We start from the raw sequence: 24945 nt of genomic DNA on the forward strand, positions 1-24945 counted from the left end.
ACATTCACATGGGTTATGTTGTGCATGCAGCTTTAGGATTCTAATACCATGTTTCCCTGAAAATAAGACCAGGTCTTATATTAAGCTTTGCTCCAAAAGACGCATTAGGGCTTATGTGCAGGGGATGTCATCCTGAAAAATCATGCTAGGGCTTATTTTCTGGTTAGGTCTCATTTTGGGGGAAACATGGTAGCTACAAATTATAAAGTGCTTTATTTTGTTTGCCAGGGTGACAATTAGCCAGGTAACTCTGTGTTGGTTTTCAGGTGCAGGGAAGATGCCTCTCCCTCTTGTGCCCAAGGCATGCGTTGATAGAGGTTGGCTTGGGTTGGGTGTGGGGGGAGTTGGTAAGTTTCTGGCCATAGAATAGAGCAGGTAGTCAAAATAAACCAGAAGCCACCAACTTAAAGTAAATGCACTAAATTGTTGGGTTTAAATTTTTAAAAGTCATTTATGAATTAATTCAAACCTAGCCTAAACCTGGATGAGAAACCAAAAACTATGCCAGTAATTTGGATAAAATAACAATTGAATTGGCATTTTCTTCACTTTGAGACTCCTAAAGAGTGTGCAGCTGTCTGGCACACCGGGTGTTTGAAATCTGCCTCTCTGGTCTCATTAGTGATGGTGCTTGGCCTGGCATTGATGTCCCCTCGGGATTCAGTTCTTCCATGAATTATGCAGGACTCGTATCACTGTAGCTACTTTATTTGTGGGGAAATTGAGGCAGAGTGGCCAGAGTGCCTTGCTCAGGTTTACAGTCCCCTAGTGGTGGAGTTGGGCCGAGAAGCCAAGTCTTCTGGTACGTGGTGTGATGAACTCTTTTGCCATGAAGAACACCTGCGAGGGCCTTGGTGATTCTTCCTCTGTCCCCCGGAGCCATAGGGGAGGGAGCCCAGGCACTGAGGATGCTGACAGAAGCATCTCAGGAGACAGCTGTGGCATCCAAGCTTCTCTGCCTCTCACCTGGAGGACCTGAGAAATCACACTCCCCGTGGACCCCCTTTAGGCAACCCCAAGTAGAGAGCAGCCTTAGAGAAGGTGGCTAGGTGACTTCTGTGTTCCCTCCTCCCAAGGGACTCTATTTACACACTATGGTAATGTTAGCCCTGAAACTATGCTGCTGTCTTACTTTGAAAATTTCAAAAATCTAATATTTAATTTGTATTTTTATGCAAAGCATTCTCTTTCATTGCTGTTCTATTCTCTTTTGATTTTTAAAGGTGATTCAGAGCCTAGTGTTTTTTCCTCAAGACAAATAATTATTATGATGATCACGGTTTGGCTGTTTGTGTTTTCCAGACATTCTACGTGAGACTCTTCAAATCATCTAGGAAGATGGTGGCCCTGTCCTTAAAGATTTGTGTCCGCCACTGCAACGTGGTGAAGACCATGCAGTTCGAACCATCTACGGCCGTGTATGATGCGTGTCGGGTCATTCGGGAACGGGTACCCGAGGCACAGACTGGCCAAGGTAGCCATTGGTTATTCGCAGGCTTCTGAAATGTGTTTGTATCTTCTTCACTTAGAAGCAAAAAACATGGAGGCTCTGAATGGTACACATGCCGACTGGCGTGTATGTTTCAACTGAAATGTCTGAAATGTCTTCTTAGCTTGGACACGCTATTTGCTTCCTGTGTGTGGCTTCGTGTGATGACAGTGACGACACCTGCCACTGAGTGATTCAACTCATCATCATGACCGTCCCATGTATCAGATTGCGCTGTACAGTTTACAAGTCACTTTTCTATACATCATCTCCAGTGAAGCTACTATAACAATTACTGGTTTTGTATATCCGGAGCCCTGTTTCACATGCCTGAAAACGTCCCATTGCCAGGAGCCTGAACAAGACTGAACTGCAGTCAGGACCCAGAACAAGCCTTATATGTCAAGTACTTTGAAGGGATCTTATGAATTTTATCTCAAACCTTTTTAAAAAAAAGGCATTTGTGATATATGTTTTGTTTAATATTTGGTTAAACCACTGACCCCCCCCCATTAATCTGAATTTAAACAAAAGCCACTCATACAATTTTTCCATTTCCCTTTCCCTTTGTCGTCTCTCTACATTTCCTTCCTTTATTTAGTGATTATCTTCCTGACACTTGAGAAATTGGATCTAGTCCCAAACTGATAAACCTTTAGTACAAAAATGGTATAAAACTTATGTTACAACATGGAAGCCTACATATCAAATATAACATTAAGGGTAATTATTGGTAAAGTGTGGGTCTTCTTCAAAATACCTAGTTCTTATAAAACTGCTGATCCTTTGGTCTATAGCATTACTTTATATTATTCAAAAACACTGTTATTTCTAGATTACCCAGAAATAAAATTTGCTTACTTTCCCAACCTTACTCCAAAATCTGGTTGTTCGATCATTTCTGGTGTTTTTATTGTTACTGTTTGTCTCCCAGGTTTTTCCCCACTTTGGGTTGAATTGCTTTATAGCTTGGAAAGTATAAGCCTCTAAAGATCTGGACCCTCACCTGGGTCTCTGAGGTTTCCTTGCATCACATTAAAAACAAGAGCTATCCTTAGACAGGAAATGATACTGCTTTCCTCCTGCTCCCACCCTTGTACTTCCTGGATCAGATAAAGGGATTTCTATGGAGAACGTGGAGTTTAACTTTCCAACTTTTTTCATAATTTGGTGGCGTGGGGATGAGAGGCTTCATCTCACAGGGAACTCCTCCTTTGTAATGCTGTGTTGGGATGATGGAGGGATTATTCCAAGTGAAAAGTTTCCATTGGTCCTTCTGTGCCTAAGTGGCCTTGGGCTTCGATGGTCACTTTATTAGTTTCTCCATGTCTGCCTTGTGATTCTTCATGGGTTCTTGGCCTGGTTTTTATAGCAAGTGATAAAGTATAGAGCCAAATTCAGTGAGAAAGAAATTTAGACTGCTTTGTTCTTGATGTTTTCCTACACTTTAACAACTGCCCACTGGTTTTAAGAAACATGAACCTTGTCTGATGGTGTTGCTTTTGCATCTCAGTTGTTATTCGTCCTCATCTGCTTTAGTCCTGGTGGTGTCAAAACGAAACATTTCTCTAGTGAAGAAGACTCACATGCTTGCCAAGTCAGCGGACTCGGGGCCTGGAAGTCAGTGCTGGCTTCATCGTCACTTTGTCTTCTATTTTTCTTTCTATTTATCCCAGCTTCAGACTATGGGCTGTTTCTCTCCGATGAAGACCCCAGGAAAGGAATTTGGCTGGAAGCAGGCAGAACACTGGATTACTACATGTTGCGAAATGGGGTATGCCGCCGATCTCGTTTCTTGTTTTTTCATCACTTGGTCTCTGAACCTTCCGTGGAAGCCAGCACGAGTGTGCTTCAAAGAAAAGAAAAGGCCCAACAATTTATTTTGATTCAGGGGCATCTTAGTAGTAGTGTTGATGTAACGTACTGTGTAAGGGCTATACAGGTAGTGGCACCAGCAGCCAAATTCTTGAAACCGCACAGAGTAATGAAAGCAGATTGGGGTGAGTATTTAAAGCTGTTTCTACGTGCCATTGTTGGAGTTGGTCGTTATGAAATAAGACAGAGTTTTCCTGTATGTAGGAAGCGTCCTGGTGATTGGAGATAGAAAGTAATGACAGAATAGAGGGAAAAGAAAAATATAATCCTGAAGGTAGTCAGAGATTGAATGTTAATTTGCGTTTTGTTTTTGTAAAAGAAAGTTCATATCGATGTAAGCTTAATAACTATCCATAATCGTAACAACAACAACAGAAATGGTTGTGCTGTGGAAGTGGAGAGAGGTAATGAGTAAAAGGTGTTCAGTGTTCTATTTAACCTCTGAGATACTGGGTTTTGGTACATGGAAAGCACATGTCAGATTGGTCAGTATTCCATAAAGCAAGAGCAAAGTATGCTGTGCTAATTAATTTTCCCCTCCACAATTCTATTATTAAGACGTATAGTAAAAAAAAGAAATCTCTATTTAAAAATAACTCCCAGGCTTATCACTCTCGATTGGTCTTGCCATGACCATGAAAACCAGTTCTGCTGTGATACTCCCCGACGGTGAAGAATTCTGGGGGTATTATTTATGTCCTTCGTGACATAGATATGAACAATCACTTAGAACTGTGTAAGAGATCATTGGAGAAGCACACTACTGCCTTTTTAAAAGGCAAGGAGGAATTTTCCTCTGCTCATTCTCATTACAGCAGATCATTTCCAGCCTGTCAGTAGGACCTACGTTACTTTTACTTTGCAGAGGTTAGTTTTCAGTAATTGTGAGCTATAAAGAGTGTTCTTTGGGTGCAATTTCACTCTCAGATTTTTGAGAAATCTTGATGAAAGCAATTATTTAGCCCAGGAGTGTCTGTGTTAGTGGCAAAAATCTCATGGACACTTAGAAGGAGGAAATCAGAGTGAGCTAGGGGAATTTCATTTTTTAAAGAAAGGTGTCCAAGTTCACAATCGAGTTGCCCACAGAGTATGAATGTTTGTGTGGTTTTGCTCTAGGATATTTTGGAATATAAAAAGAAGCAGAGACCTCAGAAAATCCGGATGCTGGATGGATCTGTGAAAACAGTGATGGTGGACGACTCCAAGACGGTTGGGGAGCTCCTGGTTACTATTTGCAGCAGGATTGGTATGTAGTCACATGCCTAGGTTCCGGTTTTTGTTCTGTTTTAATCCCATGACTCTTCCATCTTTTCACCCCCATTTGGTGCCTAGGCAATCTTGAATGTATCCTAGCACACTGATTTCTGCCAGTCCCTAGAGAGTGCAATCATTCTTCCAATCTGCAAACCCACTGACGGGTATTGGAAACACTTGAACTTCTCAGTAAGTCAAAATTGAGAGCCTTTCTTTTCCTTTGAAAAGCTGAGGAATTTTTTTTTTTTTTAATTTCTTCTTTTTTTTTTTTAAATTTATTTTTTAAATTTATTGGGGTGACAATTGTTAGTAAAATTACATAGATTTCAGGTGTACAATTCTGTATTACATCATCTATAAATCCCATTGTGTGTTCACCACCCAGAGTCAGTTCTCCTTCCATCACCATATATTTGATCCCCGTTACCCTCATCTCCCACCCCCCCTTACTGTTTCTGAAATCCTATAATTCAGTCTCCCACTCATTGCCGGGTCTTCCACCCATTGAAGACTCAAGGGGACAGCCTATAGATGATTGATTGCTACATAGCTTTTCTTCTCAGAACTTCTGTGAGTCTCCTCAGAGAATAAGTCTGTTTCCTTTCTACATGAAGCCCTTCAGATATTTGAAGAAAGTAGCCTGGCCTGTCTTCATTTACTCTTCCTGCAAAGGAAACCCAGTTCCTTCAGCCATTTCTCATTAGACATCCTCTTGCCTTGTTCTGTGTGATCTCTACTTTGTACTTGTTTCTTGAAAATTAGGGGAATAGAACATGACATTTTGAGTGTAACTGAACTCGCTAAAAATACTGCTTATTAACCAGTGTTATTTGATGTGTGCTCCATGGGTGGCCCTCACCAGGGTAAGGTCTCTTTCTGTCCTTTGCCACCAAGGACACCTTGGAGTGTTACAGGACCCACCCTGAAAGGGGAGATATCCGTGTGTAATCACTGATCGTGTAACGTAATTTATATTTTTAGGAATAACAAACTATGAAGAATACTCCTTAATCCAAGAAACAATTGAAGAAAAGAAAGAAGAAGGGACGGGCACACTAAAAAAAGACAGGACACTGTTACGAGACGAGAGGAAAATGGAGAAGTTGAAGGCCAAGCTTCACACGGATGATGACTGTAAGTGTCTGAGAGGGAAGCGTGATACGGGCTCGTGGTTTCGCCACAGCTCCTTTCCCATCATCTGTGTGACCCAGGGCAGGGTTGTTTTTTTGTTTGTTTGTTTTTTTATCTGTAAATATTTTGGTCTGTGTCACTAAAAAATCAAGACTCTGATGGGGAAAACAGTGTAATGCCATTTCACTTCTAAAAAAGTAACCTCTTAATATCAAATATACAAATCACTTTTACATTTTCTCCACTGTTTTCTAAAAACATTTTTTTTTAACAGATTGTTTGAACTGGAGTCCAAATAATGTTGAATGATATGTTACTTACCTGATTTAGACTCGAGGACTTCCTGCCATCTTTTATATTTTTCCTTCACATTTTTAGGGCGAAGAAACTAGATTGTTATTTGTGTAGTGTTTTCTATAGTCTGGATTTTATTGATTTCATACCTGTGCTGTCATCTCACGTGTTCTTCTGTCCCTTTTAACTCCTAAGATTGGGAGGCTTGATCAGATTAATATGTCTGTATTTTTTAAAAATAAGGACTCCTTCATATGTGGTGTTGTGTACAGTAAGTCCTCATTTAACCTCATCGATAGACTGTGCGACTTTAAGCAAAATGACATGTAATGAAGCAAATTTTAGCATTGGCCAATTGATATAAACAAGATTTAAGTTCCTGTAGCATCTCATCAAGTGATGATGAAACGACAAACGACATTATTCGAGGACCTGCTGTACTTCTATCAGGAAGTTGTATTTGGTTGTTTCCTGTTTTGTGATGTTAATAGTCATTGATGACCACTGCCTAGATCAATTATTTCCTTAGGGGTTATAAAATGGGAATATAATTGTATCATAGGAAAGTAATTTTCTATGGCCACACAGTTAACAATTTTGGAAAAGGCATTAAATATACCCCATGTGTCCCCAAAGCCTGTGCACCTGGCCGCCTGACATTTCATGCCTCGGAGAATCTTCCTTCTTGCACAGTTCACTTAGACCTTCCCAGCCTCTTTCTTTCATTGTTCTTGCTCTTGCTGTTGCATTGGGCAGATGTCATTATTGTCCTGTTTATTGATCTTCAGTGAGACCTTCATTTTCTCTGACCGTTTCTCTATTCTCTTTTTTTTCCTGACTCACTTGATTTCCAATTGCATACTTCTTTCCAAGTGAGACTTTAGTGGACAAATCCCGAGGATTTTTATAATTTGCATGATACTCTCCCAGGTACTATAGGAGATGAGGTCAATCTCACAGATCCCCTGTGCTAACGTTGCTTATAAACTAGTGAGGCTTGCAATAAATACTCACAGCGTATGTGTTAAGCCCAGGGAGGAGGGTAGGGAATGAGAGCTGTGAAAAGTGTACAGGACTGATCAATTCCTATGCACCTGGATGTCAGCCAGGCGTTTTCTGAACGAGTGAGATTCACGCTGGGCCGTGGGCAGAGTTCTACCATCCTCCACCCCTGAGTGTCCTGTTCTCCCCTCCCCACAATTACTTTAATTTTTCTCCTCTTTTCTACTTAAGGTCAGTGGTAACTCATTATGCCCAGTTTATAAATTATTTCACCCGATGAGACTGAAATATCCACTCTAGACTTAAAGGAAAACGCTAACTTGGTTGTCTTGGCATAAAGCACCGATTTCCTTATTTCTTTTAACCCCCAGAGGGAGGGGGCATATTATAAATTCATAACGGGGCTGTAACTAACTTTAGGAATGGCTGGGAATTTCTTCTCATTTGCTTTTCAGTGTGTCATGTGGTACATGGTGGCACATGTGAAATTACTTTGCAAAGTTGAAAACCACTATTCTAACGTAAGTACCCATATCAGAATATCAGCATTATAGACGTCCGTATCTGTATCATACTGCTGTTTTGCTAACTCCCCTTGAACTAAGAGGAAAAATAAGCACCGCTCTTTCATCGATCTTGTGTTGCAGTAAATTGGCTGGATCACAGCCGAACATTCAGAGAACAAGGAGTAGATGAAAACGAAACGTTGCTGCTTAGACGGAAGTTCTTTTACTCGGATCAGAATGTGGACTCGCGAGACCCTGTGCAGCTGAACTTGCTCTATGTTCAGGTACCGTATGAGACACTTAGACATGGAGGTTGACGAGAGTTCAGGAAGCCCCTGGTTATGACTCGTGCTGAGTGGAAGCTGGGCTCTGGCTTCCATCATGTGTGGGGCTTGAAGTTCCCAGGGGGCGCTGCTCCTGGGTTCCTCACACATGTTTGCTTGTGGTGCAGGCTGCTGTTGGATAGGAGCTGCTGGCCACCCAGAGGGAACTGGTGGCTGGTACTGTCCCTCTCTGCCTGGCTTTGCGACTCTTAAACAGTGCTCCACTTCAAATGCACTAAAGTTTTTTTTAGCATCTTAGAATACAAGCGAATATTGGTCAGGAAATCAGTACTTCTCATTAACTGAGTGATAATTCTCTCAATAACCTTTTTCTTTACCGCCAACTAATTGTTTAAACTCAACAGTCATTTAACTTATCTGACTTATAGTTTCCCAATATGTAAGATGTGGGCTTTGCGTTAGATAGTCCCCTAGATTCCTTTTGTCTCAAGGAAAACATCCATGTTTCCCCCCTTCGCGCTTCTCTCATTCTTTCTTTTCCTCCTTCCCTTCCTCTTCCTTTTATCTACCTATGTGCCCACAGAAAAAAATGCAGCCATAGCATTACCTGTGTTTATAAATAAAGTTTTATTGGAACAGAGCTCATTCGTTGACATTACACATCGTAAATCCCCTTATGCACCACATAATTGTTTACATATCGTCCATGACGGCTCTCATGTTCCCGTGCAAGGGTTCAGTAGCTCTGACAGATAGCCTGGCCCACATGGTCTGATATGATTCCTATCAGGCCTTTTACAGGAAAAGTTTGCTGATTCTTTAGTTAGTAGATGGAGGGAGGGCTAGGAGAAAAGAGGCTGGAAGGCCAGAAGGAAGGGAGATATCAGGGCAATAAGAAGTGCTTGTTTGTTTTAAGGCTCAGAGCCACAGCTTAGAGTGTCCATCTGAGAGTGATCGAGGGCTCATTTAGCTAGAGAAAGGAAAGACAGAAAGAAAAGGAATAAAGAGCAGTAGCAGTGATGGTCAAGGACTGGGAGAAGAACTTCAGTGAGTTCCTGATTCTAGGACTGTGTCTCTGCTTGTCATTTCCCCGAAATGTCTGCAGTATTGAGTTCCTGTGTCTGACTGTCTCTCTCCCTCTCCTCTCCCTTATTTACCTTGGGATGGCAATTGAGTTGATTTTGCTTCTAGATAATTCTTCTGTTCGCTTTATTATTTAGGGTCATAAAAAGTATTGTATTTCTATTTTCTATTGTATTTCTATTGTATTTCTATTTTCCCACCTCTATGAATCTAGTCATTTCGCAAGGATTTCTCTTTGCCTCTATTTTTCACGATCTATTTCTACCTCCCTAGATTATACTCAAGCTTTAGTTTTAATATACTGGACACTGCTGATGCTGTCCATCTATAAGCAATTTGGGGCAAAGGCTTGTTTTCTTTTTGCCTTACTCCTACTGTGCTACAGTGACTCCCAAGAGTCCTGAATGTGGGTTGGCTGTGGGTTAGCTGGCATGTTTCCCCTTGCTCCACAGGGAGGGTGCACCCAGGTTCAGGAATGTGTCAACAGATAGAATGTGTCCTCCGCCCAAGCTCCTGATGCTTTTTGCTTCCTCCTATGTTTCAGGCTCGGGACGATATACTGAACGGCTCCCACCCTGTCTCCTTCGAGAAGGCTTGTGAGTTTGGTGGATTTCAAGCCCAGATACAATTTGGACCTCATGTGGAACACAAACACAAACCCGGATTCCTAGAGTAAATGACCTTTTGTTTTTCTTTTTTCTCTTCTTTTCTTTTCACTTTTTTTTTTTTTTTTTTTGAGCTAGCTACATAAAATACATACCGTAGTTTCAACCAATAGTGAGATCGTTAGCTTTTACTCAGTTGAGTATGTGATCTACTTTGTGTACCTTGGAGAAGCAAGAGTCCTGGATAGTCAGTGGGGGATGACTGTGGTTATCTGGTCCGAATTCAGGCACCTGTGAGTTCCTGTAGACCACAGAATCTGTCGCACTCCCACCGAGCTATATGGTCTGTCTAGTCTGTCCTCTAGTTGAGGAACTCATGTCCTCCATCTTCTGAAATCTCTGACCGTAAAAACGTTCCTTCTTCATACCAGGCCAAATTTTGTCATCTTTCATTTCTTTTTAAGACTCTTATATGAGAAAAACAGAGTATAAAAGACAGAGCTTCACATTCTTTGTTACAATCTTATGAATTCTTTGTTGCTCCAAAAGGATAGCATACACATTAAATACTTGCTCTGCTCTTTTCACCCATCTGGTCTTTGCTTCTTGTATAAAACGATGTGGGTATGTTTTTCTGGCTCAATACTCAGAGAGTGAAGAGAAAGCGAACCCCACAGACTCACCCTGACCCCACAGAACATGGGCGTGAGGGTTGCTTTCCTAGAAATACCAGCAGGACAAGCCCAGCGATACAGTGGCTGCTGGTAGAGGTGATTTTCTCTGTTTTGATGGGGGCTTCTTCAAGGGTTTTGTATGTTTTTTCCTCTGGTAACATTCTTTTTCTTTTATCTGTCATCCTCCCCCCCTTCTCTGGCTCTCTTCTGTTTCCTCTTCAGGCAGATGAAACATTTGGCTGAGCCAAAAAAAAAAAAAAAATCACTTCAGAGGGTCTTGACAAGATCAATATCATGCTGTCACCTAGAATGCAACTTATAGAGGCTGTGGAAATGGGGTCCTGCCACTGATGTTGACTGGGGGTGGGCAGGTGTCAGGTTTCCTGCAGGATATACCAATGTGAGATGTGTCGAGTAGGTCATCCATTCCGTTGTGTCCAAGGGTATGGAGGGGAGAGGATAACATAAATACGTATTTGGCTGTGACCCCACTTGCACTTTGGTGGAAAGTAGTAGGGACCATCATATGCCCTGGAGTAGGAAGAAAACTTGGCTTTTCTGCTAGTGGCAGAGAATGCCTGGCCAACATGCTGTTGGGTCTAAGCTGAGTTGTTTCAAAAGAACTCTACTCTTGGATTAGTGAATCCCATGGAGTTTTTCCAATATGATGCTTTGTCTTACACTATACTGTACAGTGACCTTGAGAATAGCTTTGAACAGGTCCTGTCACTTCTTTGTTCTATATTCTCCGAATGAGTCATATGGCCAAGTGTTCCTGAGGGCCCATTTGTACCCAGTCGGTTTGGCTTGCTTCCTGCAGGAGCTGCGGGACGCTTGCCTTTCTCTCTGTTCTGTGACAACCCAGACGCCTTATGAAAGACCATGTGCACACCATCTTTTAGTAGTTTCCGTTTCCCCATTTAAACCTCACAGCTGGTCCCTCAGATACATTTGGTGTCATAAACCTGTGGATGATGGCCATGGAAATTGATAGGTAAACACTAAGAACTCATTAGGCCCTGGAGGAAACAACATCTTTTGTGTCTGTATGTTTCTTTAAGTGACTGATGAAGAATAGGAGAAGATGGAGAAAAGATTTATGAACCAGAAGTTTTTAAATAAGACGTTTGCCTGTTTTTAGGCTTTCTTAACTGTAAGTCTATGTGGCCCTGATGAGAAGGTGATCTAAGTGTAGCCACTCACTGGGTGCTTAAAATGATGATGCTTCCCTAGTCATTTCATTAATGCCTTTCTGTAGAGTTTTGGGACAGCTAATTCTCAGGGCGCCCATGGGAATTAAGAAAGCAGTGTATTTTATGTGACAGATGTGGAAGAAGAGTTGTGCACAGGAATCGTGGCTTGCTCGGTTACGTAGAATTTTTCTGCTAGTAGCTTCTGACTGCTCACACTGGGTCCTGTCATGTATAAAGGGAATCCTACTTTCAAAGTTGTCCCTTTTGCTGGTCTCCCTATATGCAGCAAAATGAGGAAAGTACTTTAACACGTGATTACAAGGTCTTTTGGTCTCATTCTGAGTGTCGCTGGTTGTGCCAACTACATCATGGGGAATGTTTTTGTACCGCTGACTGCTTGTGTGTGGGGATGACAGACACTGTCAGCACACTGGTATTGCTCTTAGTGTTCTGCGATTACTAGGCCTGTGGCATGCTGCGTACGACACTCCGTTAAAGATGTCCCTTCTCTTAATGATCTGCGGTAACCAACATTAAACACTTGTATTTAGTCAGTTTTCTTAATACTGAGATTACAAGGTCTGACAGTTAAGTTCACAATGTTGCTAACCTTTTCTGATATCAGAGGGATTATTCATTATGAATTTGTACCAACTACACAGTCAATCAAGTTTACTATTTGGAAGTGCTAAAAAGGCTGTGTGAAAAAGTTAGACGACCTGAACTTTTCGCCAACAATTCATGGCTCTTGCATCACGACAATGCACCAGCTCACACGGCACTGTCTGTGAGGGAGTTTTTAGCCAGTAAACCAATAACTGTATTGGAACACCCTCCCTACTCTCCTGATCTGGATCCCAATGACTTCTTTCTTTACCCGAAGATCAAGAAAATATTGAAAGGAAGACATTTTGATGACATTCAGGACATCAAGGGTAATACGGCAACAGCTCTGATGGCCCTTCCAGAAAAAGTTCCAAAATTGCTTTGAAAGGTGGACTAGGCACTGGGGTCGGTGCATAGCTTCCCAAGGGGAGTACTTCGAAGGTGACTATAGTGATATTCAGCAATGAGGGATGCAGCACTTTTTCTAGGATGTGTTCGCGAACTTAATTGTCCAACCTTGTATTGCATGAAACTCATGCCTTTAGTGGTATGTGTATCTTTACTAAGATTCAAATGAAAGCAAGCTTATTATGCCCGGTGGCAATTATTTTTCCTTATGAATTTGATTTACTTTTTAATTAGACCAAACCTAGTCTAGGTAATGAGGCATTTTCATTTAATGTAGATGTTTAATTGCACACATTATTTTACATATCATACAAGTAAAACTTCCTGAGAATGTTTGTCTCCTTTTAATTAACACAAAACAGTAAGGCCGCATTTCCCTGATTGTATGATGGATACTAGGAGCCTGTTCAGAGATAACATGCCTGGGCTGTCCCCAGTGACTGGATGGGCCAGGCTTTATATTTTTCCCCATCTAGCTTTCAATATGTACTATCTGCTTGAACAATTCAGAGTTAAAAGGTAAATAAATAAATTAGTGAGATGGTTGGACTTGTCACAGAGCCAGGCCGAGATTGCACCCACATAGCTTCTAGGTGACATATGTTTAGCAAGTACATTTCTTTTAATTTTTTGAAAATGTGTTTAACATTTTTGTTCAGTCAGCATACCATGGACATTTTTATAAGATTATTTTGCACCTCTCTTTAGGCCCTTTAATGATTTCTGGACTCACTACCACCTTGGTGAAGGTATCATTTCGAATAACGAAAATCAGAGACAAAAAGATTTTTCAGAGTTTTCATGGATTTAAGGATTATTTATTGTCCCCTGCCTGCTCTATAGATGGAGAAAATAGGTGCAAGAGATACACACACGGAACCAGGGAGATCTGGAAGCCAGAAAACAACCAGATCTCCCAAATCCAGTCTGATGTGCTTTATATCATGACACTGTTCTTCAGGTCATCTCCAGAGAGTCCCAGAAAGGGACATTTTATGGGAGCATGAAGTGTAAACAACACAATCCAGTGATCATATATATATACTTTACGCTCTTTTGTGTTCAGAAAGTATCTGCAGAAAGCATGCCATGTGGTGTTCTTTAACTCATGGAGGACTTTATATATGTGTTCTTTTGTGCCAGGTACAGGGAAGATACAAGGAGATATTATATAGAATATCTTTGCTGTTGTTGAGACTGCAGTCTGTTTAGCAAATTAACATGAAATTGCTATTATGGGGAGCCAAAACTTGCTATTATGGGGAGCCAACATCTGATTTCCATAATGTCTAACCTTTATATTTTGAATGCAGGGTGGTCTACTTAGGATTCCAAAAGTTTCAGTGCAGGCTGTGAGGACTACAGTAAATTGTTTCTAGAAAGGTGGCAAGAGTATGGTGCAAGGAACAATGTTGGTCATGGAATTTAACTAAATAAAAGGCACATAAGGTAAAGAAACATTGACTCTTAAAACAGCAACAACAAAACCTATCATAACTTCAGACCCCTTGAAAACACGGTGACTAACTTCAGACCCCTTGAAAACACGGTGGGGAACTTTAAGAAGTGATTAGAGTCATAGCCTTCTGTGGGCTGTACTGTGTCAAAGAAGATTAGATGTACTGATAAAATTTAGATCTTAAGTCTATGTGATAAAATTAAAGATAGCTCTAGGTGATGGGTATAGAATGTTCACTGTATAATTCTTTCAACATTGTGTGTGTTTGAGAGTTTTCATAATAAAATGTTGGGGAAAGATTGGTAGCCTTAAACCACGGAAAGATACTGTATAACTTCCAAACCAGTGGCGGGTAGAGAGTGAAGAAGAGTTACAAGCAACTTGACCTATACAGTAGGAGTTGAACAGGGTGGATTATGGAAACAAAGCAAGCAAAAGTATGGCAAATAGAATGTACAAAATAAGAAATAAGTTATACTTCTAAATATATTAGGCATCGTAGCAATTGCAGTCGATCCTTGAACAACACGTGTTTGAACTGCACAAATCCATTCATATGCAGTTTTTTCTCAACAAATACAGTCAGCCCTTTGTATCTGTGTGTTACACATCTGTGCATTCAACCAACCTAGGATCAAAAACAGTATTTTCACATTCCCAACCATGGATAAAAAACACGGTTTTCAATCTGCAGTTGGTTGAATCTGGGGATAGAAGGCCAACTGGAGTTAAGTTTTTGGGCATTCAGAATTACATGCGGATTTTTGATGCATGAGATCAGCATCTCTATCACTTGGATTGTTCAAGGGTCAACTGTATAAGTAAATCAAACGTAACAGTTAGTAGCCAGAAGTTCTCGTTTTGGATGGCACTTTTTAAAAGTCCAGCTCTGTACTATTTCTAAAAGACACACTTAAATTTAAGGACAGAAGATAGTTTAAAGGCATAGAAAATGATGCACTGGGGAAATAGTTAAGTAAAAGCTAGAGAAGCTACATTTAATGTCACACAAAATGGGTTTGTAAGGCAAACCAAACTTAAGTAGAGGCAATAAAGGTCATTATAAAGCTAGACGGATTAACTCACCAGGGTGGTATATTAATTGTGAACCTGTATTCACCTAACATTACCTTAAAAATATACAAAAGAAAAATAGAAAGTATTACAAGGAGAATTTTAGATGTACAATTGTAGTGGAATAACTTAACATACCTCCCTCAGGGAGTGATAAGTAGAACACGATTCAAATAGAAGAAAATATTTTAGTCAAGAGAAGGTAATGACATAGAATTCATAGAATCAACAAAACCCAAACCTGCTGCTTTGAAAAAATTAATAACATATGTAACTATTTGGTGGTAAGTATGATCAAGAAAAACAAGAGAAGAAAAATGCAAAAATAAATGTTATTAGTAATGACAATGGGGCAGAACTTCAGATAAAGCGATTTTAATAATAGACTGAAAATGAGAACTTGAAGCCCAAAATACTGAAAACCTAGACAAAATGGATAATTAGAAAATCTGGATAGATCTATAATCTTGAAAGAAATTTCCCTATCAGTTTAAAATATACCAGTCGAAAAACAACAAACCAAAATCTGTGCCCCGGTTACTTCAGATAATATGGCTATCTCAATAAAGCTATTAAAAAATTAATATGCATTAGTCAAGGATCAAGAATGACCAAGGCTTACTGAAGATACACAGAGGATTCACACAACCATCCCAATTTCTTACAAAGCTGTAACAATGAATTGGGTGGTACAAGAGTTCTAAGGGTTGATAAACCTAGCTTAATTAAAGATAAAACATGAGGTGAAATATATTACCAAATTAAGAGTGAAGCTCCAGACTGGAGGAAGAAATTTGCATTTTTGCAATGCATACTATAAAGAACAAATGAGTATTCAGAAAATATTAAAAAGAAAAGAAACATCTTCCTAGACAAAGATCACCCAGGATAGCAATAGGCACCTTAGAGAAGAGGAAATTCAACTTTCTTATAAAGAAAGATGTGGAAAAATTTTCAGCCTCAGAAGTAATTCAAAATGCAAAATCAATAAAGATATAGCCTTTCATGTCCAGTAGGTGGGCACAAATTTAAATGTATGAAAACACCAAAGTGCTTTACAGAAAAAACAAGACATTTCAGAATATGAATTTGTTGAATTTAAAAATAACAAAGAGACTATATTGTTTATAGATACAAGGAGATGTAGGAACATAAAATATTCATGAGAACTAACTTCAGGAAAGCGACTGCCATTAGGGAGAGAAAGGAGGCTATGGGACTTGAGCTAAATCTGTAATAGCTATTTCTTTAAAAACAAAGAGAGAGGTAGCAGTCACAGCAAATAGGACAACGTGGTAACATGTTTTTATCCTTGGTGATAGGTATACAAATTATGAAGTATATACTTTCCTGTATGTTTCCATAGTTAACATTTCTTTTATAAAGATAGTTGCAATAGTCTGTGTGTGAGACGATAAAAGCTCGTATTCACTTGAGGTCGTATAGGAAACATGTGGCAAAGGCAAAATTAATAGGCGTTGGTGGTCACACAAACAGGTTCCATGACTCTGGATGCTGCAGGAATGAACGGGCCAGTGGTTGAAGGGAAAGCAAGTAGGTGACAAGCAAATATGGAAACTTCCCATCCTAGATTACCGGAGCGCCCTCGTCCTGTTTGCATATTCCTCAGAAGTATTTTACTGAGAAAACAGTGCAACACAGGGTAGGAATCTCTGTTGAGAAAGAATTTAAAGTGGACTTGGAAAATTTCCCCCTCAAACTCCAGATAATTCTCCTGTCAACAAGCAAAGCTTTTGACACAGTAGGAGGTCTTAAGTCAGTTTTTCTCTAGGCATCTGTTCAAACATATATTCCTCCTTCAGAGTTGGTCTTCTGTTGGGCTTTTGTCAGAATAATTTGGCTGTAGATTCTGTTTTCAAACTAACAATGAAGCAGACATTTCCGCTTTTATTCTTCGCCAGCTCTATCTCACCTCCTATTCCTCACCGCTACCCACCCTGGAGTTTCTTTATTTGCTTCCGTCCTGGGCTAGAGCTCCTCTCCATCTGGGGAGATGGTGAGCATTCAGTGGTCCTCCTAGCAGCAGCCTCCTATGGTTGGTCCCAACTGCCCCAAATACTTTCAAACCAGGAACCTCTGAATTTATCCTGCCCTCCGCTATCTGTGAGACTCTGTGGATTCCTGTCCTTACACTAAAGGGCATCGGGCTGGCTCAGGGGTACAGAACCGCTGTGTGTCTGAGATTGGTCCTCAAACCCTTTCCCGTGCTTTTCCCATGCCATCTTCGCTCTCTACTTCTTCCTACCCTAAGTATTACCAACTCGACCAATGCTTCCTTCCACCTGTGTCATCACCTCACTTACCAGGATTTATCCAATACTCTCTCAATGATGCCGACATTGTCATCTTTGAGTCTGGATTCAAATCCAAGTTCTCGAACTTCAGCGCACATCAGAATCGTCTAGAGGGCTTATTTAAACACACTGCTGGGCCTCACCTCCAGAGCCCCTTATTCAGTGGGTTTGGGGGGAAGCCTGAAAATTGGCACTTCTAACATGCTCCCTGGTGCTGCTAATACCGCAGGTCCTGGGCCCACACTTTGTGATACCAAATTTGAGATGTTACTGTCAGTTATGTGGTGATTCAACATAAAGATGGGACTGGGGAAACCTGGGTGTTCCAGTGTCCTTAGGGTGACACTGTCCTGGTCCCATCTCTGTACCTTCCCTCCCTCTCATTCCTCCCCTGTGCTGGGGGGGGACATTGCACCGCTTTGTGTGCTCGCATTGATGCCTTCACTCCTTAGGAATTGTTTGCAGTTCATACGAACAGTAATACTACCTAGGAATCCTGTCTCCTTTTCAGGTGATAAAACCAGCTTAGAGAGGTAGTGACTGGCCCACGGTCATGCAGCTACTTAGTGGCAGCTCTGGGACAGATGAGAAGCAATTAACATTTCCCCAAGTCATAGCCGCCTTCCATGGTCTTGCATACTTATTGCCAGACCAGCGCACCTCTTTAGGACACCTCTTGGAATTACTTGTAGAAGGAGCTTAAATTTTATACAAGAAAATGAGGTTTTAGTGAACACCTAGATTTGAATCCAGACCTTGTTCCCCCAAATGTGTTTATTAAATTCCTCTCCCTTCATTCAATAGCTTTGGGCATTTCTGAAAAATTGCCATCATCATGATTAGTATCACTATCTGATTAGGTGTTTCTGTTACTTGTCTCCTCTTTGCAGATTCTGAAATCCTGATCATATGGTGTATCTTTTGACTAAAGGGTGACTTGGAGGGACTGGGATTTGGAGTGGCTCAAGCATGGTCTCAAGGGCCCACAGATGAGGCATAAGGTGCTGGCTATGCCCGTAAGCAACATACTTAGCATCACTGAGCCTCAAATTCCCTGTATAAAATGGGATATTTTCTTCCAAGGGCTTTTGTCAGAATTGAGTTAGTCTGTATACACACGTACAGCACCTGAAACAGTGTTTGACTTCCAATACATGGCAGCTGTTGACAGTGGAAACCCTGACAGTGGGTTGGATAATCCCAGAAGTCATTTAAAGTACAGAACCCATGATATCCACCTCTCTAAAACCCTATGTTAACTTTCAACGTATGCACTCATTTGCCAGTCTTTTGATTCAGAACCAAATTTTCTTTGTGAGGATTCTCCTAGTTGGGGTTCTGTATTGTTTTTCTTGTATGAACCATATCATCTAGGAAAGAATTTAAAGGCAATCGTGAAGCAATCTGAAGACAGAATATTTTTAGTTTTATGAGTTTTCTTCTTTTCAGTGTTTTACAGTTGTCTCACATATCTAATTTAACAAATTAGATATATCTAATTTTGTAAATATGTACCTTTAGGAAGCTTTCACTAGCTCCCTTTTTGTACTATTTTAGCAGTTTATGGGCTATGTTGATTTGGTACATAACCATATGGTATCTAGCCAACAGCAAGACTGGAGAACAAATACAGCTAACTTGGCCAGAGTAGAAGTGGGGGCTCATGACAGAAGAGTCTGTTGACTGCAAAGCTTCAACCTCTCAGGCATCTTAGTAAGAAGATCTTTGAATAGTCTTCCTTCTTAGTGAGGGGAGGTGTCACGCGGGGTGGACTGCAGGGTCTCTGTTCCTGCTCCCCACATAAGAATGCAGGATATGGTGAGGCCAAAAAGGAACACCCACGGAGCCATAGGTAGGGGAGTCATACCACTATACTCTCGCTGGCGGCTGGGTTGGAGACACAGGAAGCAGGAGCCACACAATTCTCAACCCTCACTGCGCCGCTTGCAGACTCAGCCACCATCTTCTTGCTAGGCCCCCATCTGCTGCTAGCATAGCCACAGCAGTTATATTAGTGGCCAGTAGCTCACTGGTTACAACTGACGGCCAACTAGCCACAGCTGATGGCCATCCAATCACAGTTGATGGCCATTTACTAACTGAGCCAGCACCTTTCCACTTGAGGCTGAGAGTCTGGAAACTGCACTCCTGGCTCTGTCCCCACAGGAGGATCTATTATTACTGCACTCAGAAAAGGTTGTGTTTAAAAAGCTGGCAGTCGCGTTTGCAGGAGGCGTGAGGTCTAAATGCAGTCCTTACAGGCGGCTGTGCTTTTAGGGTGGGAATACCTAAGGACGCAGTGGGAGGGACTTTGCTTGGCCGCTTTGGTTAATTAGAAAAATTTCAATCAGGTTTGACAATCGGACCCATTTTCTCAGAGAAGGCTGACAGATTTCATTTGTGTGCATGTCCCAGATGCTTAGGAGCCTTCCAAACTCGGGTTTGGTAATCAAAACAACAACTGAGCTGGAACTGCTGCACCGCTGCCTGGCAGGCGGTGATGACAGGCTGCCTGCCCCTTCCAGCTCTGTGCTGACACAGTGCACTTGGCTGATTTACTCGGGGAAAATACACGCCGCCCTTGCGCACACACATTCACTTCATATTTTAAAATACCTTACATAAACTCCCCCATACTGACTCTTGCAACATCAGGGGTAGCACCCCTAGTGGAAGCTTCTGGAAGTTGTTTTTGGTACCTTCTAAACAAGGAAAGATTCAGTACCTACTGAAGAATGGGAAGGTTCGTTTGCAGAGTTTAAATTGAGGGCAGGTTATTGCTGCACAGAACTTTCTTGCCATAAATGCCCAGTGTATTAGTCTACCTTTGCCTGGCCCCTGGACACCATCTGGTGTTCTTCTAGTACCAGTCATTGTTCTGAGGGGTTTGGCATGGGGCTCTTTTTTGGGTGATTTCAGGAACCTTCACCAGGTCCCTCTTTTTCGATGGCGCAGGAGCTACTGTGCAGAGGCCCATGGCAGTGGCCTGCTCCTGGTGCTGCATCACTGTCATTTTAAGTGTGTTCCTGGGGAAAGCCTGCAATAGCTGTGTGTTTGGGGGATCTGCTCTTGGTCTGGGAGGCCAGAAGCTCCCTGCTACTAACAAGTCCTGTGACGTTAGCTAGGTCACCTTGCCTCTCGGTGACTCTGCTTCCTCTTTTGTGACATGGGTACCTTACAGATCTCGCAATCATTCATTTTTGTCCACAAAGTTGCTTATAGTCATAGCATCTGAGGTCCTGCCTCTTGGATATTTCTTAGATCCCTCCTGCTGACGGACTTGGGGGCCGAGTGTTCTGCCGGTGCTCAGACCTAGATCTCTGAATTCCAGGAAAGGTACTTAAAGCTTTTGTCTAAAGGTGGTTTGCAAATTGACCAGGTATCATTATTCAAGTCTGAATGTAGCCAGAATCTGGACTTGCCCTGTCCCTCCCGCCTTCTTTTTTCTGGGGCATTTTAAGGAAGCTCCCAGTCGGCATGTCATTTCATCTGTAAGTACTTCAATGTGTTTCTTCTTCCAAAAAAAAAAATAATAATAATTTAATGGTTTTTAAAAAACATACAACAGAAAATCGATTCTAACAGCCAACAAAATTAGCAATAATTCTTTAATATTCATCTTTAGTGTTCATCTAATACCCAGTGTCTCTTAAATTTTCCCCCATTGTCTAAAAAATGTCATATAATACTTGGTTCAGGATCCAAAAAAAGCCTATGTATTATATTTGGTTATGTTTGTTTTTTTTAAACAATCATACTATTGAGATATCATTCACATACCATACAATTCACCCATTTAAAGTGTACAGGTCAATGCTTTTAGTATATTCACAAGATTGTGAACCTTCACTACAATCTAATTTTAGAACATTTTTGTCTTTCTGAAAATAAATCTGTCCATTAGCAGTCGTTTCTCAGTTCCCCCATTCCCATCCCCAGCCTTTGCTACCACTGATCTTTTCTGTCTGTACAGATTTGCCTATTCTGGACATTTCATATAAATGGAATCATGTAATTTGTGGTCTTATATTATTGGCTTCTTTCACTTAGGGCAGGCTTTCCATGTTGGAGCATGTATCATACTTAATTCCTTGTTCCAAATAATGTTCCATTGTATGAATAAACCATATTTTATCTATTCATCAGTTGATGGACTTTTGAGTTGTTTCCACCTTTTGGCTATTATAATACTGCTATGAACAATCATATATAAATTTTTATATGTGGATGTATGTTTTCATTTTTATTGAGTGTATACCTAGGAGTAGAATTGCTGTTTAATGTCTTGAGGGACTACCAAATTATTTTCCACAACAGCTGCACCATTTTACATTCCTACCAGCAACGTATGAGGGTTCCAACTTTAGACCCTCACCAGCACCTACTATCACCTGTCTTTTTTATTGTATTCATCCTAGTGGATTTGCAGTGGTATCACACTGTGGTTTTCCTTTGTATTTCCGTGGTGGCTACCTATATTGACCGTATTTTCATGTGTGTTTGGCCATTTGTGTATCTTCTTTGGAGAAAAATCTATTCAGATCCTTTCTCCATTTTTTCCATTGGATTGTGTTTTTATATTTACTTGTAAACATTTTGATATATTCTGGATACCTGTCCCTTATCAATTATATAATTTCCAAATATTTTCTTCTGTGCATTGTTTTTGCACTTCCTGGATGGCATTATTTGCATTTCAAAGTGTTTAATTTTGATGTAGTCCAACTTATCTATTCTTTTCTTTTGATACATGTGTTGTATCTAAATGCTGTATTCATCTAAATTGTATCTAAAAAGTCTTTGCCTAACCCAAGGTCATAAAGATTTACTCCTATATTTTCTTCTAAGAGTTTTATAGTTTTAGCTCTTGTGTTTAGGTCTGTGATCCATTTTGAGTTAATTTTGTGTATGGCGTGAGGAAGTAGGTTTCAATTTCTTTGTTTTACCTGTCGATAGCCATTTGTCTCAGCACCATTTGTTAAAAAGACTATTTTCCCCCCATTGAAGTATCTTGGCACCCTTGTTGAAAATCTATTGTGACAAAGGGTCACTAGACTTATATGGTCATTAGGTCATAAGATACATAAATGTCAAATCACTATGTTGTACACCAAACCTAATATAACATTGTATGCCAACTATAATTTTTTTTAAAAAAGAAAATCAATTGACTAAAGTTAAGGGTTAATTTTTGGAATCTCAATTATATACCATTGACCTATATGTCTATTCTGATGTCAGTATTACACTGTCTTTGTTACTCTAGCTTTGTAGTATCTGTTTCTTAAAATTCTATTAATCTGGTACTTTCATTTCCACCACCAAGCCATTTATTTGAGGAACCTGGGTTATTTTTATAGAATTTCCCATGTTGGGATTTGGCTGACTGCATCCTGGAGGTATTCTCTTACCATGTTCTTCTTTCTTTTTGTAAACTCATGTTTAGATCTGGAGTCTTAATTAAATTCAAATTCAATTATATATTTGCTTATTCTTTATTTATTGAGAAGAATACTTCCTAGAGGGTGCTGTATACTTCCTGTTGCATCAGTCAGGAGGCATATGTTGTCTGGTTATCCCACTTTTATTAATATTAAAATTGGTCAGTGGGGTTTGATCAGATTGACCCATATATTATGAAGTTCCTCATTGACATGTCACTTACTGGTTTTAGCAGTCACTCATACTTATTTTGATCTATTGTTGATTTCATTAAGAGTTGTAAAATGATGGTTTTGGACTTCTATTATTCCTTCTGCACTTACTAGCTTTGTTTCTTTCCCTTTCTTTATCAGTTTGCAGTATGAGTTGGTGCCCTAGCAACCTCTTAAGGTGACCAATGATTGTTTTAAAGATCTTTATGGATTTTAATAGATCTGTTTTTTCCTCATTGCGGTGATCATTCTGTCTCATGCTCAAATTGCCCCATCAGGCGTGGGGATATGGGTGAAGGAGTAGATGTTTCGTGAATGGCCATGAATTACAATTGTTGAAGCTGGGTGGTGGGTTCATTACACTGTCCTCTCTTCTTTTCTATAAGGTTTCAAAAATTGCACTATTTTTGGCCAATGGTTATTTCTTGGTGTTGGCTCTAGTCATTTTGATAGCTTCTTTGATCTCAGGCCTAAGAAGCCCAAGGACATTTTATGCATTTCCTGCCGCAGAGCTACACGCAGTCATCTCTGATTTCTTTAGTGGGAATGGTATTTGAAGACCCCTGGTCAAGGCGCTGGCGGTGCTTATGGCCACCAGGTTGTGCTTGCTTTTAGCTCCCTAAAAGGACACAGCTAGAAATTATGTTTTTTAGAAAAAGAAAAATGTATCAGATATGCAGGTCAGTATTTCCAATTCAAATAAAAGATTGCAGGGTTTTAACTTTTTTTCTTTTAGATATGGTTTCACTTACATGTGGAATCTAAAAACAAAACAAACAAAATAAAAACAGACTCATAGAAACAGAGGCCTAAGGGATGGTTACCAGAAGAGAGAGGGTGGGGGAATGGGTGAAAAGGGGAAGGAGAATATAGTCAATAATATTGTGAGAAGCTTGCACGGTGACAGATGACGACTAAAATTAGCAGGGTGATCACATTGTAACGTATAAAAATGTCAAATCACTATACTGTACACCTGAAACTAATATAACCAACATAAGATCGTATGCTAACTATACTTAAAATAAATTTTAAAATATATTTTTATCTCTTTTATGCTAAAAATCTTGGTTACTGACAACTAACATAATTACTCACTTTATCCTAATTACATATAACATTTATAATATTACTTATGTAATATCCTAATTTTAGTGTGTGTATGTGTGTGTGTGTGTGTGTGTGTGTGTGTGTGTGTGTGTAGGAGAGGGAGGGAGAGTACTGGTTTTAAAATAATAATATCCATATTTAACAAGTCTATGGTTTATTTACTCTTTAAGATAGATCTTACTAGGGATGTAGAGTGAAGAGACAGTTTTTCATGTTATTTGAAATAATTTTTCTCTTAATAGTTATGCTGTCAACTTGATATACTATTAAGTTCATTTGTTTTGGTTCACTTTCAATTTTCAGTTGTTGCTTTCCCCTCTTGGTGATTTCATATGGTTCTAAAGTGAAAAGTATAAAGCAAGGAATATTTACCGAGGGTTAGTTTTCATCCTCGTTTCCTTCTCCCTGTTTTTCCCTTGCTCCCATAGAGAATCATTTCTACTAATACTAAGTATATCCTTTTATTGTTTTAAAAATATATGTTAATAATATAAAATGGAAACTATTTCCTCCCTTTCTTACAAAGGATAGCATGCTGTACATTCTGGTGCCCTTTGTGGTCACTTTACAGTATATCCTGGAAATTCTTTCTCATTTAACTTTGTTAGCTTGGCCCTTTTTATCAGACTGGTTTTATATTTGTGTCCTATTTAAGTGCATTGTGGGATGTGGCAGTTTGTTATTAATTATACCAGAAAATACTGGGAGAGTTAGTGACTTAACTGTGAGTTTTACGGAAAGTCTTTTCTTTCCATGTCATCAGAGAACAGGATAAATGCCTTAACTCTTTTCCTTTCTCTCTCTCAGTCTAAAGGAATTCCTGCCCAAAGAATACATCAAGCAGAGAGGAGCTGAAAAGAGAATATTTCAGGTATTGGGAATGTGAATTTATTATTCTCCTCACTCTCTGTCCTCATTTATTAGTATGA

The 24945-nt window shown here is 40.1% G+C and overlaps 1 protein-coding gene across 9 annotated transcripts in view; it reads left to right on the forward strand.

Moving 5' to 3' along the window:
- Positions 1 to 24945, forward strand: part of TLN2 (talin 2) — a 410573-nt gene that overhangs the window by 218961 nt on the left and 166667 nt on the right. For all 9 annotated transcript variants that reach the window (XM_019755358.3, XM_074327637.2, XM_019755356.3 and 6 more), the window contains 7 exons: positions 1303 to 1474; positions 3166 to 3263; positions 4481 to 4610; positions 5600 to 5752; positions 7693 to 7835; positions 9463 to 9590; positions 24824 to 24887. In XM_019755358.3, coding sequence (XP_019610917.2) covers positions 1339 to 1474; positions 3166 to 3263; positions 4481 to 4610; positions 5600 to 5752; positions 7693 to 7835; positions 9463 to 9590; positions 24824 to 24887 — 852 coding nt within the window. In that variant the 5' untranslated portion in view covers positions 1303 to 1338. The remainder of the gene's footprint in view (positions 1 to 1302; positions 1475 to 3165; positions 3264 to 4480; positions 4611 to 5599; positions 5753 to 7692; positions 7836 to 9462; positions 9591 to 24823; positions 24888 to 24945) is intronic.

Source organism: Rhinolophus sinicus, chromosome 3, assembly GCF_057876585.1.
Source record: "Rhinolophus sinicus isolate RSI-liver-muscle chromosome 3, RSI-T2T, whole genome shotgun sequence".
NCBI classification, from domain to species: Eukaryota; Metazoa; Chordata; class Mammalia; order Chiroptera; family Rhinolophidae; genus Rhinolophus; species Rhinolophus sinicus.